General features: G+C 56.6%; 1 protein-coding gene across 6 annotated transcripts in view; it reads left to right on the top strand.

Annotated features, from left to right (window-relative positions):
* FHAD1 (forkhead associated phosphopeptide binding domain 1) overlaps window positions 1–17,424 on the top strand; it is a 122,130-nt gene that overhangs the window by 23,009 nt on the left and 81,697 nt on the right. For all 6 annotated transcript variants that reach the window (XR_007915796.3, XM_070079259.2, XM_051836584.3 and 3 more), the window contains exons 3-4: window positions 4,666–4,872; window positions 11,046–11,307. Coding sequence is in view for 5 of the 6 variants with exons in the window: in XM_070079259.2 (XP_069935360.2) it covers window positions 4,666–4,872; window positions 11,046–11,307 (469 nt within the window). In the remaining variant the exon portion in view is untranslated. The remainder of the gene's footprint in view (window positions 1–4,665; window positions 4,873–11,045; window positions 11,308–17,424) is intronic.

The raw sequence follows: 17,424 nt of genomic DNA, 5'->3' as shown, positions 1-17,424 counted from the left end.
GTATATCCATGACAGTAGCACACAGAATAGTTCCCTAGCCCTGAATCTACCCTGTGGGCCCCTCTGCATCCTCTTCCCGTCTCCATCCCTGTCTTCCTCGGGCACCTGGGCAACCACCGACTTTCCGAGTTTTGTCCTTTCTAAGATTGTCCCCGTGGGGCAGGCTTTTGGCACAGTGGTTAACATACCCGTGTGCCACACTGGGTGCCCGGGTTCCGTTCCTGGCTCCGCCCCCTCACGCCAGCTTCCTGCCAGTGCAGATCCTGGGAGTGGTCCTGGTTCAAGTGGTCGGATGTCCACCACCCATGTGGGAGACCTGGAGGGAGTTCTTGGCTCCAGCTTCAGCCCAGCGCAGCTCCAACCATGGTGGCTATTTGGGAGTGAACCAGAAGGAGGGAGTGTGTTCTTGCTCGCTCTCTCTCTCTCTCTCCCCCACCTCTATCTCCCTCCTTCCCTCCCTCCCTCTCTCTGCCTCTCAAATACATTGGAATAAACCCCGCTTGGTTGTTGTGTATCGTTCTCCTTATACGTTGCCAACATTGGCTGAAACTTCCGCGTGTGTTCCTGAGACAATGGCTTGTTTTGCTTGCTTGTGGTCACTTCTGGGTTGGTGTTAAGGCAATCTGGCCTCATAGAATGAGTCAGGAACGTTCTGTCGGCTTCTGTCTTAGAGGAGACGTTGCAGGGAACTGGGATCGTTTCTTCCTTAAGGTATTTGGTGGGACTCACAGTGAGCACATCTGGAAGCAACAGATGATGGTTCAAGTTCATTAACAGCGATGGGCCCGCCCGGGTCATCTGTTTCTCCCTGTGTGAGCTCTTGGGTGGCATCTTTTGAGGAACTGTTCGGTCCGTTTCATCCCGGCTGTCAAGTTGTGAATGGGGAGTTGTTGGCAATGCGCCTGCCTCCTCCCTTTAACACCGCGTGATCAGCAGTAACAGCTCCTCCTGCACCTCCAATCCTAACCGTTTCCGTCTCCCCTCCTGCTGTCTTGGCCTGCTGGAAGCTTGTCCATCTCGTTCCTCCTCCCCCAGGGCCAGCCCCAGGCGTCCTTGAGCGTCTGCGTGACTTTCCTCTTTTCGATGTCATTTCCGCTCGCACGTTGATTTCTGTTCTGGCCTTGCTCTCCCCTGCAGCTCGCTGAGCTGACGCCTGGGGACGGATTTTAGAGTTCTCTTCTCGTGCGCGCATTCAGTGCTGTGAGTTTCCTGACTGCACCCCACCATGTTTGATGTCGTATTTGCACTCAGCTAAGACCATTTTTTTCACTTCTCTTGACTCCTCCTCCTTGACCCTTGTGTGATATAGGAGCGTGTTATTTACTCTCCGGATATTTGTGGGTTTTCCAGCCATCTCTCTGCTACTGTTTCCTTTTTTTTTTTTTTTTTCTTTTGACAGGCAGAGTTAGACAGTGAGAGAGAGAAAGGTGTTCCTTCTGTTTGTTCATCCCCCAAGTGGCCGCTACAGCCGGCGCGCTGAGCTGATCCGAAGCCAGGAGCCAGGTACTTCTCCTGGTCTCCCATGGGGTGCAGGGCCCAAGCACTTGGGCCATCCCCCACTGCCTTCCTGGGCCACAGCAGAGAGCTGGACTGGAAGAGGAGCAACCAGGACAGAATCCGGCGCCCCAACCGGAACTAGAACCCGGGGTGCCAGTGCCGCAGGCAGAGGATTAGCCTAGTGAGCTGCAGCACCGGCTCAGCTACTGTTTCCCAGCTGAGTTACATCATGGTACTAGAGCATTCTCTGCATGCCTCTGGGGTTCAAAATTTACTGACATGTTTTACAGCCCAAATGCGTTCCATCTTGTGGGTGTCCCATGTGGATTTTGTTGTTGGTTAAGCATGCTGTGAATGTCCCTTCCATCTAGTTGGGCGATGGTGCTGCCCAGGTCAGCCCAGGGTCAGCCCTGTCTGCACCGACCTTTTGCCTGCTGGGTCTGGCTGTTTTGATAGCTCTCAAAGCCCCAGCCGTCGCAGTGCACCTGTCAGTTTCTCTGTGCAATGCTATCAGTTTTTGCCTTGTGGATTTTGGCTCCCTGTTGTTGGGTGCATACATGTTAAGGACTGTGGCTTCTTTTTGGAGAGTCGACCCCTTCCTCATTCTGTGAGGCTTCTCATCCCAGTTTTTCTTGCTCTGAAGTGTGCGTTGTTTGCAGTTAATGTTGCCAGTCCAGCTTTCCTTGTGTTCTCGTGTTGTGGGTGCCAGCGTGTTTGGTGGGTAGAGAACACGGACATCTGAATCAGGTGGGCCTGGGTGCAAACCACGCTTGGCCAGCTGGGGCACTTAGGAAAACTCAACTGCTCTGTGCCTCCATGTCCTTGAGTACAAAACGGAAAACTACCCCTGGATCGTTGCAAAGATGGGATGCGACAGTGCGGTACAGCGGTTAGAAAATTCCCTGGCCCCCTAATTTAGCTGGTGTTATGTTGTCACTCTGTTACAAATATTAGTATGTGAATAACTATGTCATGATTAGCATCAGTGCCTAGGTATTATATAATGGACTTCGGATTTCTAAGTGCGAGTACTGTTGGGTGAGTCTGGACGGAGAACTCCTAGAAGAGAAACTCAGTGAACAACCTCGGGGTCTCAGGCCGGGGGGTGCCCCAGGCAGTGCTCGGGGAAGGGGACGATGGTGGTGGCCTGCAGCCTGCAGGGTCCCTTCTGCCCTCTGGGGACCCCCAGCCCTGGGCACAGGCCATGACCGCCTAGGCACTGAGTGTGCCCACGCTTCTCATCAAGCTATCAGCGAAGTGCTTCTGTCCTCCACCGCCAGCACACAGACCCCCGCCGGGTCCCCTTTCCCTTAGGAATAGTCACCCCGGCCCCCTGCTGCCACGTGGGCCGTCTCTGGTGAACTCTGAGTGGCTTTTAAGAAGCAACAGAATCGGCTCATTGCACGGGCGAGCCTTCATTGTGTGTCAAGGCTTGAAAAAGGTAACGGTGGAGCCGGCGCCGTGGCTCAATAGGCTAATCCTCCACCTTGCGGCGCCGGCACACCGGGTTCTAGTCCCGGTTGGGGCGCCGGATTCTGTCCCGGTTGCCCCTCTTCCAGGCCAGCTCTCTGCTGTGGCCAGGGAGTGCAGTGGAGGATGGCCCAGGTGCTTGGGCCCTGCACCCCATGGGAGACCAGGAAAAGCACCTGGCTCCTGGCTCCTGCCAGGATCAGCGCGGTGCGCCGGCTGCAGCGGCGGCCATTGGAGGGTGAACCAACGGCAAAGGAAGACCTTTCTCTCTCTCTCTCTCTCACTGTCCACTCTGCCTGTCAAAAAAAAAAAAAAAAAAAAAAAAAAAAAAAAAAAGGTAACGGTGAAACCCTGTAGGTCATTTTTTTAAAAAAAGATTTATTTATTTATTTGAAAATAGGAGTTACATAGATAGGAAGAGGCAGAGAGAGAGAGAGAGAGAGAGAGAGAGAGAGAGAGAGATTCTTCCATCTGCTGGTTCACTCCCCAATTGGCCTCAATGGCCAGAGCTGTGCTGATTTGAAGCCAGGAGCTTCTTCTGGGTCACCCACTCGGGTGCAGGGGCCCAAGCACTTGGGCCATCTTCTACTGCTTTCCCAGGCTACACCAGAGAGCTGGACTGGAAGAGGAGCAGCCGGGACTTGAACTGGTGCTCATCAAACATGCCGGCACTGCAGGCTGAGGCTCTACCTGCTACGCCACAGCGCCGGCCCCAGAGTAGTTTCATTCTTACAGGATGTAAGTGTAGAAACAAGTGGGAGAGTCGGGCATTTAGCACAGCCATTCAGACAGCACTTGCGATGCCTGCGTCGCATGTTAGGGTGCTGGGTTCGAGTGCTGGCCCCACTCTGATTCTTGCTCCCTGCTAATGCGCACCCTGGAGGCAGCAGCCATGACTTGTGTGCTTGTGTCCCCGGCGCCCACAGGGAGGCCAGATGCGGCTTCAGGCTCAGTCAGGCTCCTGCTTCAGCCTGGCCGCCCCAGCTGTCTCAGCAGTGAACAGCAGATGGGAGAGCTCTTTGTGCCTTGCAAAGGAACACATAAAAATTAACAAAATTTTTAAAAATTTCTTGAAGGACGTGATTCTCCGAGTTAACGGGGCTGCCTCTGGGGGATGGGACGGTAAAGGATTTTAATGTCTTCTGGTGCTTTTCTCTACTTCTCATCTTCTGCAATATTAAAACCATATTTTTAAACACAGAACAAACAGATAAACCTGACAAATGAATCACAACATCCCCTTAGCTGGAACACGTGTCCCACTCTGCACACGTGACATCGTCCACACTGGGACCTGGGCACGGTCACCACTGAGTGGCCCGTGAGGTCCGTGTTTGGGCCTCTCTGTTTCCTGCCCTGGCTTGCAGCACCACCACGTGGGGTCCCAGCAGCAGGAAGTGGCAGCTCCCCGGTAAACGCCGGCTAGACAACCAACCCCAGGTTCCCTCTGTCTCGGTGTTGCCTGGCTCCCACCTGAGAGCCGGGTGCCCGTCCCCAGGTCTGGGTCAGCTGAGCACAGCCCGGCCCCTGCCTGCACTGGCTGTGCAGCCACAGGCAAGTCGCCCGGTCTCTCTGATCCTCAGCACCGTCCATTGGAGGTGAGGGTTGTGGCGACCCAGGCGTGCCCCCGCGAGCACTGGGCGGGCTTCGGGGCCATGGGCGCTGTTCCGCGGCCACAGCTGCCCTCCTGTGTTGCAGTCCACAGACATCGACAACCACCACGCTCTCATCGAGTACAACGAGGCCGAGGGCAGCTTTGTCCTCCAGGACTTCAACTCCCGCCACGGCACCTTCGTCAACGAGTGTCACATCCAGAACGTGGCCGTGAAGCTCATTCCTGGAGACATCCTGAGGTTCGGGGCCACGGGGCTGACCTACGAGCTGGTCATCGAAAACCCACCGCAGGTGAGCCGGGCACCGCGGGCGAGGGGGCACAAGGGGCTGGCCAGGTCCTCACCCCGCACGCCTGCACCTGGCCGCAGAGACCTACCTGTGGGGGCCTAGGGGAGGAGAGAGCTTTGGCGCCCTCTTCTGGGCATTTCCTGGAGTTACATGCAAGAATTGTGAAACAGCGACCTAGGCTGGGATGATGGGGAGAGGAGGTGTGTGATTTTGCAAGTGCAGAGCTGGCTGCTGCCTCTTCAGACAGCTCGGTGGCCTGGGCCAGGGTCCCGCCCGTGGCGCCTGGGGCTGAGAGAGTGTGCAGAGTGGCAGCCTGATCCAGCTCACGGCCGCTGTCCTTGTGCCGTGGCCAGAAGCAGGCCCCGGGCCGTGCCTCAGTTTCCGCGAGATAGAACACAAAATCCCACGTCAGGGGATTTTACTCTGCACCCCTCGGGACTCCAGTCTCCTCTTCTACAAAATGGGGGTGATGACGGCGAAGCTCTCCCCAGCCTGGCCCGAGGGCTGCAGGAGACGGTGCCACGTTCTCGGTGGTCTGGGTCCCACTCCCCGTAACCCTCCCAAGAACAAGTCAGACCAGACTGCCTCTCGGGAGGGGGCTGAGCGAGACAGGGTCTGGAGGGTCTGCCAGAGTCCTGGGGCAGGGCCTGTGGGTACCCCCGAGGCTGCACAGGGCCTGGTGCCCCCTCATTCGCACTTGGCCTAGAAGGCCTGGGGCGACCGTTTTCTGCTTCCGCATTCTCCCCTGGCCAACAGGAGGGTGTTGTGTTTGTGCCTGGCACATGTTGGCTCCTGACCCGGATGTGGGTGACCTGATTGGGGGGCTTTTAGGACGGGACCCTGCACCGTGGGGTCAGAGCAGCTAGGCAGACCCCTTGGCCTCAGCCAGGCCCACGGACTCGCTCGGCAGGTGCTGGAGAAGACACAGGGCCCCCAGTGAAATTCGGATTTCAGATAAACGACAAATCACTTTTCACAGAAGTGTGTCCCAAATGTTGCATGACACTAGAATGTGTCTGTTCTGTTTCCATCTGAAATCCGGGCTTCAGTGGACATCTGTCCCCTTATTGCAGGTGCTAAGTGCGGCAGCCGGCATTCTCCCAGGCTCCACCGCGGTTCCGCCGCGCCCTGGCAGTAGGGAACCCCACATGTAGAATCCTTTCTGCGTCGCACCGACAGGTTTTTCCAAAGGGACCGAAGTAAACGGAGTTCCAAACCCCAGCCCTGAAAACCCAAGTCTGTGGTGTGGAAGCCGCTGTCTCTCTAACGCGTCTGATTCCCAGGAACACCCGGGAGCGTCGCAGGTGCCCAGGCCTCCTCCCAGGGAAGCGGTTCTGCTGGCCAGGAGCAAGGATACAGCATCCGCCTCTCTTTCTCTCCCCCTACAGAGACGCTCACTGCCGTGTTACTTAGAGTGGCATAAAATGCGAGACCTAACTATGCAGCAAAGGGTCGTTTTTGAAAAAGATTTATTTATTTATTTACTTACTTACTCGCACACTAACTCCACGCCCCGTCCTCCCCCCAGCCCTTGGCGACCACCCTCCACTTCCCATCTCCCTGAACCGGGCTCTCTGAGCACCTCATGTTGCCTGCGGCCATTCGACGCTTGCTCTTCTGAGTCTGGCTTATTCCGCTTACCCTGGTGTCCAGAAGGTTCAGCTGTGCTGGGTTGGGGGTGGGGGGACTCAGGGCCCCTGCCCCCCGAGGCCGGATGGTATTCCGCTGTGTGCACAGAGCCACCCGTGCTGATCTGTCCATGGCGTGTGTGAAATCACGCAGCTGGGAGCCGTGTGTGGTTGTGCAGGCTTGGGGGTGGGGCGTTTTAATCGGCGGTGGCAGACAGAGGTAAAGACCCGTTCAGGATGCTCTGTCAACAGAGGAGTCAGCAGGTTAAAACGGGGAGCCGCCTGCATCTCCGCAGTCTGCGGCTTTCCTCGGTTTACCCTCTCACGATCCCATTTCACAGATGGAGGCAGAAGCTCAGAGGCGGAGTAGCTGGCCCAGGGTCACACAGCTCGTCAGTGCAAATCAAACTCTGCCCCCACCCACTTTGCAGGTGATGCAGGGGAAGGGGGGGGCGTGTAGTCTGAAGCCGGCTGGAGCCGGGTCACCGGTGGGTTTTCAGATGCAGCAGAGCCCACTTGCAGGGTAACCTGGCTGTGCACACCTTTCGAAAATTCTTATTCCTGCAGGTGGTGGTGCGCTACCTCGCCGGCCCAGCTGCGTGGAAGCCCAGGGCACCTAGCAGCCTGAGCCTGAGCCTCCCCAGAGCCCCCTGCTTTCCCAGGCGTATTAGCGGGGAGCTGGAACGGACACGGAGCAGTCGGGACTCGAAGCAATGCGCATACAGGAGGCGGGCATGGCAGGCGTCAGTTTAACCCACTTCGACCCGGTGCCGGCCCCTAAATCATAACTTCAGATAACCTGGGAGCCCAAACAGCAAGGTTTTTAGATGAAACATCAGCTCTGCATCCGGGCGGTAGGGCCTGGGGCAAGTCACTCAGCCTCTCTGAACTTTGGCTTCTTATTAATCCCCAGCACGAGGACAGAAACTGTCTCCTCTAGTAGCAGCCCAACCAAAAGAGTTCTTTCATTGCACCTGTCCTGGACACAAGCCGGCAGTTTTCCTCGTCATTGCTCCCTAACAACTATTTCCATGGCACTTGCACCGTGTTAGGTGTCCTAGTCCAGGGAGATGGGCGTGGGCTCTGTGCAAATACTGCGCCGTGTTACAGAGGGGCTGGAGAATCCATGGATTCAGGTGTCTGCGGTGGGTCCTGGGACCGATGCTCCCAGATATGGAGGGCTGACAGCGGAGACAGCTGTTCAAGGGCAGGGTCCCCTGGGGCGCAGCCTCCAGGACTTCTGGGGGGAGGGGCTATCACCATCGCTCAAAGAACAAGTGATAACCTGGTAAACGTGGCCGGTTTCTCGGGTAAATCGTTAACTGGCGTTTGTTTGAGCTGGTGAGTGTGGTCCAGGTGGTTACAATCTGCTAGGGTAGAGATTGTGGGGAAAAAACCCGGAAGGACATATGCCGCTCAACGAAACAAGCAAAAACAAGACAGCGGCGCCCGTGCAACGCGCCATCTGGTCAGAAACCGGCAGTGCCGGGGCAGAAGAAGAAAGACATCAGCATGGATTTTTAAACTAACATTTCTTTTTTTTTAAAGATTTATTTATTTATCTGAAAGAGTTACAGAGAAGCAGAGAGAGAAGGAGAGGCCGAGAGAGGGAGAGGTCTTCCATCCACTGGTTCACTCGCTAAGTGGCCGCACTGGTCGGAGCTGCGCCGATCCAAAGCCAGGAGCCAGGAGCTTCTTCCGGGTCTCCCATGCGGGTGCAGGGGCCCAAGGACTTAGTCGATCTTCTGCTACTTTCCCAGGTGCATTAGCAGGGAGCTGGGCTGGAAACACAGCAGCTGGGACTCAAACCAGAGAGAGCTCCATGTGGGATGCTGGCATCGCAAGCTGCATCTACCTGCAGCGCCACAGTGCAAGCCCCAGAAAAGCAACTTTAACCTTCCTGAGTGAAGGTGCCTTAGGAAAAACAAAACTGTTTTTTGAAAACAGTGGTGTGGGCTGCATTTCTGCACGGGCGCATTCCCTGTGAGAGCTGCTGTCCCCAGGGCCCCGCGTGCTGCAGGTGGCAGAGCCAGCTCTAACCAGCCGTGCTCCTGAGCGGTCCAGGGCGGGACTGAGCCAGGGCCACAGCAGCAGTATTCGCAGGCCCCAGAGGCAACGTGGTGTCATCCAAGACGACCAGACAGCACGAGGCCTGCCCATGCCGTGGAACACAGCCAGCCGTAAAAGGAGGGAGGCTCTGACCCAAGCGCGTGTGAATGCTAAGTGAAACGGGCCAGTCGTCAGAAGTCACCCCCGTCCGATTGTACCTGGGTGTTTGACGGCCACAGTCGTCAGATTCATAGAGCCTAATAATGGAATGGTGCCTGCCTGGGGCTCAAGGGAGGAGAGAGGAGTTATTTAATATGAATAGGATTTTACTTTTATGGGCCAGCGCTGTGGCATAGCAGGTAAAGCTGCTATGGGTGCCGGTTCAAGTCCCGGCTGCTCCACTTCCGATCCAGCTCTCTGCTATGGCCTGGGAAAGCAGTGGAAGATGCCCCAAGTCCTTGGGCCCGTACCTGCATGGGAGACCTGGATGAAGCTTCATGGCTTCTGGCTTTGGGTCGGCTCAGCTCTGGCCATTCGGGGGAGTGAACCAGTGGATGGAAGACTTCTCTCTCTGCCTCTGCCTCTCCCTCTCTGTAATTAGGTGTTTCAAATAAAATAAATCTTTTTAAAAATTTTTACTTTTACAAGATAGGAAGGTTCTAGAGATCTCTTTCACAGCCATTGGAACATAATTAACACCACTGAACCAATCACTTGCATGGGATAAGATGGAAACTTTCATGTCATGTGTTTTTGACAATGAAAAGATGTTGGGGCTCCATGTCTGGCCCCACCCTTTCAGTGCCTCCCGTAGCCAGAAGCGCCCAGTCTCTGATTGGATCGCATGCCCCACCCCTGAACCAATCCCTGAGATCAGAGAATGTGATTGGCTGATTGATTGGCCCCACCCACAATGGGCGGAGAGGGAGGGAGGTTTCCCAGAGTCTCCATAAGATGCCAAGTGGATACTGCCTGTGGGTGGAGCTAGCGAGTCCCGGCTTCTGTGCCCTTGGAGTTAACCTTGAGGCAGGCTTACCTGAGCGCCCCGGCCAGAGAGTGGACTCCTGCACACAGCCACGGTCATCCCTAGACTTGAGCTCTAGAAGGCTGGGGAAATGCATGTGAGCTCACCACTTCTCACGTCCACCCACTCGCTCGATAAATACATATCCAACCAATGGAACTCGGTCATCGGAATGCGTGAGGCAGGACAGCCCAGGGGGACGAGAGCGCGCGAGTAACCCTGGATCTCAGTGTCCTGCCTGGGACGAGGGAGATCTCTGAGAGGAGAGAGGGAGGGAGGGGGAGTGGCTACAAGGATTTTTTTTAAAAGATTTATTTATTTATTTGAAAGGCAGAGTTACAGAGAGGCAGAGGCAGAAAGAGAGAGAGAGAGAGGTCTTCCATCCTCTGGTTCACTCCCCAGCTGGCCGCAACGGCCAGAGCCATGCCGATTTAAAGCCAGGAGCTTCTTCCAGGTCTCCCACACAGGTGCAGGGGCCCAAGGACTTAGGCCATCTTCTACTGCCATCCCAGGCCATAGCAGAGAGCTGGATCAGAAGAGCAGCAGCTGGGACTTGAACCAGCGCCCATATGGGATGTCGGCACTGCAGGTGGCAGCTTTACCCACTATGCCACAGCGCCAGCCCTGGCCATCAGACCTTGATCTCCTGTCCCTCTCCACCACTAGCTGAGCTTGGGTAACTTCAAGCTGTGTCTACGATGGAGAACTAAGGAGCCCCTTCCCCTGGTGGCTCTTGTTGGGGACAGAACCACTCAGGGCTGTGACATCACTTAACCAGCAGGCACGAGGTGACACCACCGTGAAAGCCTTAATCCCGGGCAGAAGCCAGCGACGGCGCGCTCCGTCTGCATTTGCCCTCCGCGGCTGCACACACCTTCCCCAGGGCCCCCTCCGTAGACATTGCTGGAGCAGCTGTGCGGATGCTGAGGGCTAATGCGACAGCCAGGGACTCTGTCCTCCAGAGCGCTGGGTTTGGGGGAGAGCACGGAGACCCTCAGCGGGGGTGGGAAGAGAAGCAGCTGTGGCGTCCCAGAGGGCTGGCCTGGAGCCAGCGGCTTCCTGACTCTCTCAGCCGGTACGGGAACAGCTGCCATGAGTACCCGGTGTTCCCGGAAGGTGCCACAAGCACACAGGCATCAGGAAAGACCCTAAGCCCTGAGAGGCGCTCTGTACCTGTGAGCTGGAGAAAGCTGTCTGGTCTTGCCCGGCCTCAGCGTCATCACGGAGTGTTGGGTGTGTGCACTGAGCAGACAGACATGAGCCTCCTGCAGGTGCCTGGCACAAGGAGCACACGCAATGACCAGTGTGAGATGGTGTGCTATGTGACCACCCTTCTAAACTTAAGGAGAGTCCAGGGAGGCTTCCTGGAGGAAGTGACTCATAAGCTGAGACATAGGGCAGCCCCTTAGCTGAGACAACGGGGTGGAGATCATGCCAGCCGATTCTAACCTCTCCTGACCCTTTCTGCCCTGCAGGTCTCCTTCCCGTGGGCGAGGGGCCCAACACCTTGGTCAAGGCCACAGCCGTCTCGGCCCACACCGCAGCAGAACCACTCACCCTCGCCGACACATATCCCCTTCCATCCGGGCATGCGGCCAGCCCCCGTACAAAGGAGCTGGTCCCAGGGCTTCCCCAGGCCGACCATGGTCCCGCCAGCCCCACACGGGCGGCCCCTGAGCGCCAGCGGGAAGATGTTCTCGTTTGTGATGGGCCCCACGTCTCCTATCATCAAGCAAGGTACACGTGGGGCTTTGCCCGGCGGCTAATGGGGTGTGGGAGTTGTGATGATGGGTCTTGGTTTTTGCTTGTTTTCTCTAATTTTTTAAGAGATTTATTTATTTATTTATTTATTTATTTGAAAGGCAAAGCTACAGAGAGGCAGAGGCAGAGACAGAGAGAGAGGTCTTCCATCCACTGGTTCACTCCCCAAATGGCCAGGACGGCCAGAGCTGAGCCCAGTGAAGCCAGGAGCCAGGAGCTTCTTCCAGGTCTTCCACGCGGGTGCAGGGGTCCCTGCACTTAAGGGCCATCTTCTGCTGCCTTCCCAGGTTGTAGCAGAGAGCTGGGTCGGAAGTGGAGCAACCAGGTCCTTTACCCACTACGCCACAGCACCAGCCCCTGTTTTCTCTGATTCTAAAAGCAAAACAAGCCCCAGGATAAACAGCAAGTAAGAAAACAGTTTTTAAAAAAGTCAGCCGTAAGCTTTAACACGTGGATTTCCGCTGTGGGGTTTCTGGTACAGGTCCCTGCTCACCTAGGCTGCAGGATCGCTGTGGCGGCTCTCAGTGTGTGTGCGTGTGCACAGGTGTGCCTGCCCAGCTGTGAAATTGTAGCAGGACCTCAATGGACACCCTCGGAGTCAGATGTGCAGGAAGCCTGCGTTAAGGACTGAATGGTGGTGGTGAGCTGCCAGCCGCCTGAAGGCTCGGCTGGGGCCGGAGGACCGGTCCGCAGGAGGGCGCCCTCATGCGGCTCTTGGTGTTGGCAGGAAGCCACGGTGCCCCACCACAGGACGTGCCCAGGGCTGCGGAGTCTCCCCACGAGCAGTGGCCCTGGAGGGCACAGCAGGAGCTCCGTGGCTCTTGTGACCCGGCCTGGGGGCTGAGATTCCCTCTCTGGATTCAGATTCCGCGGTTCCTAACAGAAGTCTGTTGAGGGTGGAGCTGTGTCCCCTCAGAGTGCAGGTGTCAGAACCGTCACCGCGGTGCCACCGGATGTGACCACGTGTGGTGGTAACCACGACAGAGGGGGTGAGGTCAGCAGGATCACCAGGGCCATCGTGGATGACGTGCACAGATCACTGAGTTTTGACACCCACATGCACCCGTGCAACCCCAACCCCATGGTGATATGGAACATGGCACCCCCCGGGTGGTCCCCAGGTCCCCCCACCCGGAGGCAGTCCCTCTTCTCACTTCTTCCTGCACACAGAGCAGAGATTCCAGCTCTGGACTCCCCACCCCGCCCCGAGGGAACCCTGCCGCCTGGGTTCCCCCGTGCGCTGCTCCTCTTGCTGGCGAAGCCCTTCCGGGGCTGACCCCCGCCCGTCGCCGGAGCGCCTCTCGGGATTTTGTGGCGGTGAGGGTGCGAGCTGTTTGTTTTCACTCGGTTGTGAATTGGTGGATTTCTCCACCCTTTGCCTGGTGTCCAGTGCCCTGGGGCTCCTTGGAGGAGCTTGCACTCTCTTTGGGAAATAAAGAAGAATCCCACAGCCTGGAGGCCCTCGGAGCCCAGCTGAGGACGCCCGTCCTGGGTCCTGGGCTCCTTGCACAGCCGTTAAAGTCTCAGCTCCAGGACCGGGAAGAACTCCGAGGAGGTGGAGGAGGAATTCCTGGGAACAGAAAATACAGGCAGTGACTAGCAGGTGCTGTGGGGCCAGTGCTGTGGCGTAGTGGGTAAAGCTGCCGCCTGCAGTGCCGGCATCCCACATGGGCACTGGTTCAAGTCCAGGCTGCTCCACTTCCGATCCAGCCTGCGTCCCTGGGCCTCTATAGAATGGAGACAAGCAGCCTCGTTGCTGTCTCCCTGGGCTGTGACGGAGACGAAATGCGATTCTGTGCGTCGGTGCCTCCCGCAGTGCCCAGTGCATGAGGAGCACCGATGGACGCCAGCTTTAAAAATGAAGCCGGTGTCTCCTCGTGCGTGTGTCAGCTTGGGTGTCTGATCTATGACGTGGGGACGCCTGGTCCAATCCTAAAGACAGGTAAGAGAGCCACACATTCTACCCTGCTGAGGCCTGGGCCTGAACTAAGTACCAGGACAGCCAGAATAACCAAGCACCAGGATCCCCAAGTACCAGGATAACCAAGCACCAGGATAGCCAAGCACCAGGATCTCCAAGTACCAGGATAACCAAGCACCAGAATAACCAAACACCAAGATCCCCAAGTGCCAAGATAACAAAGCACCAGGATAACCACACACCAGGATCCCCTAGTACCAGGACAACCAAGCACCAGGTTAACCATGCACCAGGATCTCCAAGTACCATGACAACTAAGCACCAGGATCCCCTAGTACCAGGATAACCAAGCACCAGGATAACCATGCACCAGGATCTCCAAGTACCAGGATAACCAAGCACCAGAATCCCCTAATACCAGGATAACCAAGCACCAGAATAACCAAGTACCAGGATAACCAAGCACCAGGATAACTGAACACCGAGATCCCCAAGTACCAGGATAACCAAGCACCACGATCCTCAAGTACTAGGATCTACAAGTACCAGGATAACCATGCACCAGGATCTCTAAGTACCAGGATAACCAAGCACCAGGATCTCCAAGTACCAGAATAGCCAAGCACCAGGATAACCATGCACCAGGATCTCCAAGTACCAGGATAACCAAGCACCAAGATCTCCAAGTACCAGGATAACCAAGCACAGGATAACCTCAAACCAGGATCCCCTAGTACCAGGGTAACCACGCACCAGGATAACCATGCACCAGGATCTCCAAGTCACGTCCCTGCAGCCGGGTGAGCAGCTGCTGCCCCCAGCCTCTCGATGCTGCCAGCAGCCACCCGGCCTCCGTCGCTCAGGACTCACCACTGGGCCCAGAACGAGTGCAGCAACCAGAGGGTTTGCAAGCCCCCGCGGCCACCACGGCCTTTGGTTCTTTTTGAAGATAACGCGGTGGGTGAGGGGTGGCTGCTGTACCCCGCTCTACCTGGGTAGAACGGTCTCAGATCGAATTCTGCCGGCCCACTCAGACTTGAGCAAAGCCCCCTGCAGCAGCACAGAGACCGCAGACCGTCCCAGGCCGCAGGGCACAGGGCACAGGGCACAGGGCAGAGGCCTGGCCTGCAGGAGCGGGGAGCAGTGGGGAGGCCTCCGCAGGCCGCGCCTCGCTCCGTCTGACCACGGCTGCCCCTTTCTCACGGTCGTGAGACCAGCCACGAGCAGCAGAGGCCTCCTTCCTGCCGTCGGTCTGCCAGCTGCCCCCAGTGTGGCCTTTCTGGTGACAGGAGGCCTGGCCCCACCGCGGGGGCACTCCTGACTAGGGCAGCGGGCCGCCCCCAGGTTCCAGGGCCAGCTGGCCGCGGGTCAGTAGCATCAGTGAGTGCGGAAGCTACAGCCTGGGAGCATAGTCAGTGCACCCCAGGGGCCCCGGAACTGTGCCTGGGGCCACGGTCAAAGCCAGTGCCCTGAGAGTTGTTCGTTGCTGTTTCTATCTCGCTCCTCCCCTATTCCTTGAACACAACAGGTGCAGGTCAGCAGGTAAAGCCGTGGGAACAGAGGGACAGTGTTCTAGCCTTGTGCTTGCTTGTTGGGTGGCGCCCGCCACACGTGGCAGACGTGGCTGCCCACTGCAGATGTGGCTGGTGTGACGTGGAGACTGAACGTTTCCTGTCGATGCATTTAGACCCGGATCCTCGATTTCAGTTTCCGGAAACTTTAAAGTAGCCGGGAACATCTTTCCGTATTCGGATCTTCTGCAGCTACGTGGTTCCGAGACATCTAAATATAGATCAAGTCTTTCCAGTGAAAATTTAGCTCCCCAACTGAGAGGCACAGTGTCAAGTAAACCCTGGATTTCTTAAAACTCAGTTTAAAAAAAAGAATGCGACATACAAAGGATCTCAATTTTTTGGGGTCTCTGATTACGTGTTGTAATAATATTTTTATACACTGGCTTAAATAAAACATTAACGTTGGTTTCGTCTTTTCTCCTTACCTCTTCCAAGTGACTGCTGGAAGATTGAGGTTTGCACCACGTGACGAGCTCTGTTCTGCTGGGGAGGCGGGGCGTGCTCTGCTCCAGGTGGTCAGGCTCCAGAGGGCAGGGCGGGAGGGGACGCGGGCATCGGTCAGATAAGCTTTTGTAATCCTGGAGTTGAGGCTGCTGAGACCCTGCCCGGGAGCTCCCTGCAAAGCTCTTCGCTGGTGCCCGTGTTCCGTCTAGCACTTCCTCTTCCGGAAGACACAGGGGAGAAGAGGGAAGAGGAACAGGAAAGAGACAGAGAGACAGAGAGAGATGGAGAGAGACGTCTTCTTGGCTCTGTGGCCCTCTGCTTGGCACTGGGCACTGAGGGCACGTGGGGTGACTACTCTTGGGTGTGCAGCCACTTCGGTCTCTGAACGGTGCCATAGCAGGGCATCCATGGCACCCCCGGGGCCCCTTCCTGACCCCTCCATGGCTCGCCACATTGCAGGCGTCTCCCACCGTGGCAGGAAACCCAAGGAGTGTGGAGGTCATAGGAGAGTGTTCTTCTCAGCCATCTTTAGGGGGACCAACTCTTCCCGTCTCCTGCCCTGAGGGCCCACACCCCAGGAAGCCCTGCAGGCCCGGGCACACCAGGGCTGGCAGAGATAAGATGGCCACCAGAGGACTCTGTGAACCCAGTCCTTGGCATCCAAGAAGGGCTTGGGACCGTCCATGGGGGTCTGCACTGTCCACACAACACAACTCGCTACTGAGCTTTCTTTCATCTGTTGACTCCTTGCTTTGGCCTGGCATTTAGGGCACAAACTAGTGAATGGATCTCTCTCTCTCTCTCTCTCTCTCTCTCTCTCTCCTTCCATCCCTCATCTCTGTCTCTCTCCCTTTGAAATAAATACATTCATTTTTTAACTAAAATAAGCATAATCAGGCCTTTCCCATGACCCTGGTCTGTTCTGCTGTGCAGGTGGGGTCCGGGTGACAGGGCCCCTGGAAAGGAAAGGAAACAGTGCGCATGGTGTGACCCCAGGAGCCCTGAGAGCCACAGGACACACAGGGGGATCTTCAGAGGCTGCCCACGGCAGGCCTGCTTCAGCACACGCCTCACTTCTCTACGTAACGTGAGCTCCTTATTAGGCCACTGCTGATTGGTTCCTGGCCTAACCAATCACATTCTGCTGTGCTGACTCCCTGATTGGCTCACACAGAATACCTCATTAGCAGGGCTGGCATTTGGTGTAGCTGGTAAACCCAGTGCCTGCGACGCCAGCATCCTATATGGGTTACCAGTTCAAGTCCCGGCTGCCCCATTTCTGATCCAGCTCTCTGCCATGGCCTGGGAAAGCAGAAGAAGATGGTCCAAGTCCTTGGGCCCCTGCATCCATGTGGGAGACCCAGATGAAGCTCCTGGCCTCAGCCTGGTCCGGGCCTGGCCATTGGGGCCATGTGGGGAGTGAACCACTGGATGGGAGATCCGTCTCTCCCTGTCTCTTCCTCTCTTTGTAACTCTGACTTTCAAAATGAATAAATTTTTAAAAAATAGAAGAGCGCCTCATTAGCATATACCCTGACTAATCAGGTGAGCTTCCTCCTTTGGAAAGACAGAAATCACACAGGCCAGGCAGGCCCAGCCCACTGCCCTCCGGGGACCCCTCTGAGTGCTGCGGGCGTTCTCTGCTTTCAATAAACTTCCTTCCCTCTGCCTTGTCCGTGTGCCTCATTCCTCATGGTCACGAGACAGAGAACCTGGCAGAGGGGAGAAGCTGAGACCCAGGAGACGGCAGCACGCCCCACAATGTGGCAGAGGGGAGAAGCTGGGGTCCGACAGCAGAGGAGAGGCTGCAACACGAGGAGCCACGCCCCGGGAGCTGTGCCGGGCCTACAGAAGCCACTGAAAAGAAGAATCTGCCACATCTCCTGGGGCCACAGACTCCTCCTGCTGCTGCTCCTGCAATGCCGGCTCCGCCCACCTCGGCAAGCATGAGGGTCTGTGCCGGTCGGTCAGCGACTAAGGCCGTGCACCTGCAGGATGCTACCTGTGTCCCCCTGTGCTGGGACCTGAGGCGGGAGAAAGCACTGACTCTGAATTATATACATTAGAAATGCAGCTCAGGCTGCACCAGTGGTTGCATAAATCCCACGAACACAGCGGTGCAGCCTGCATTAACTTCACCTTAACTCATGAGTG

Source organism: Oryctolagus cuniculus, chromosome 7, assembly GCF_051225735.1.
Source record: "Oryctolagus cuniculus isolate XC-2025 breed Fujian yellow rabbit chromosome 7, ASM5122573v1, whole genome shotgun sequence".
NCBI lineage: Eukaryota > Metazoa > Chordata > Mammalia > Lagomorpha > Leporidae > Oryctolagus > Oryctolagus cuniculus.
This window is presented reverse-complemented; position numbering and strand designations above follow the sequence as displayed.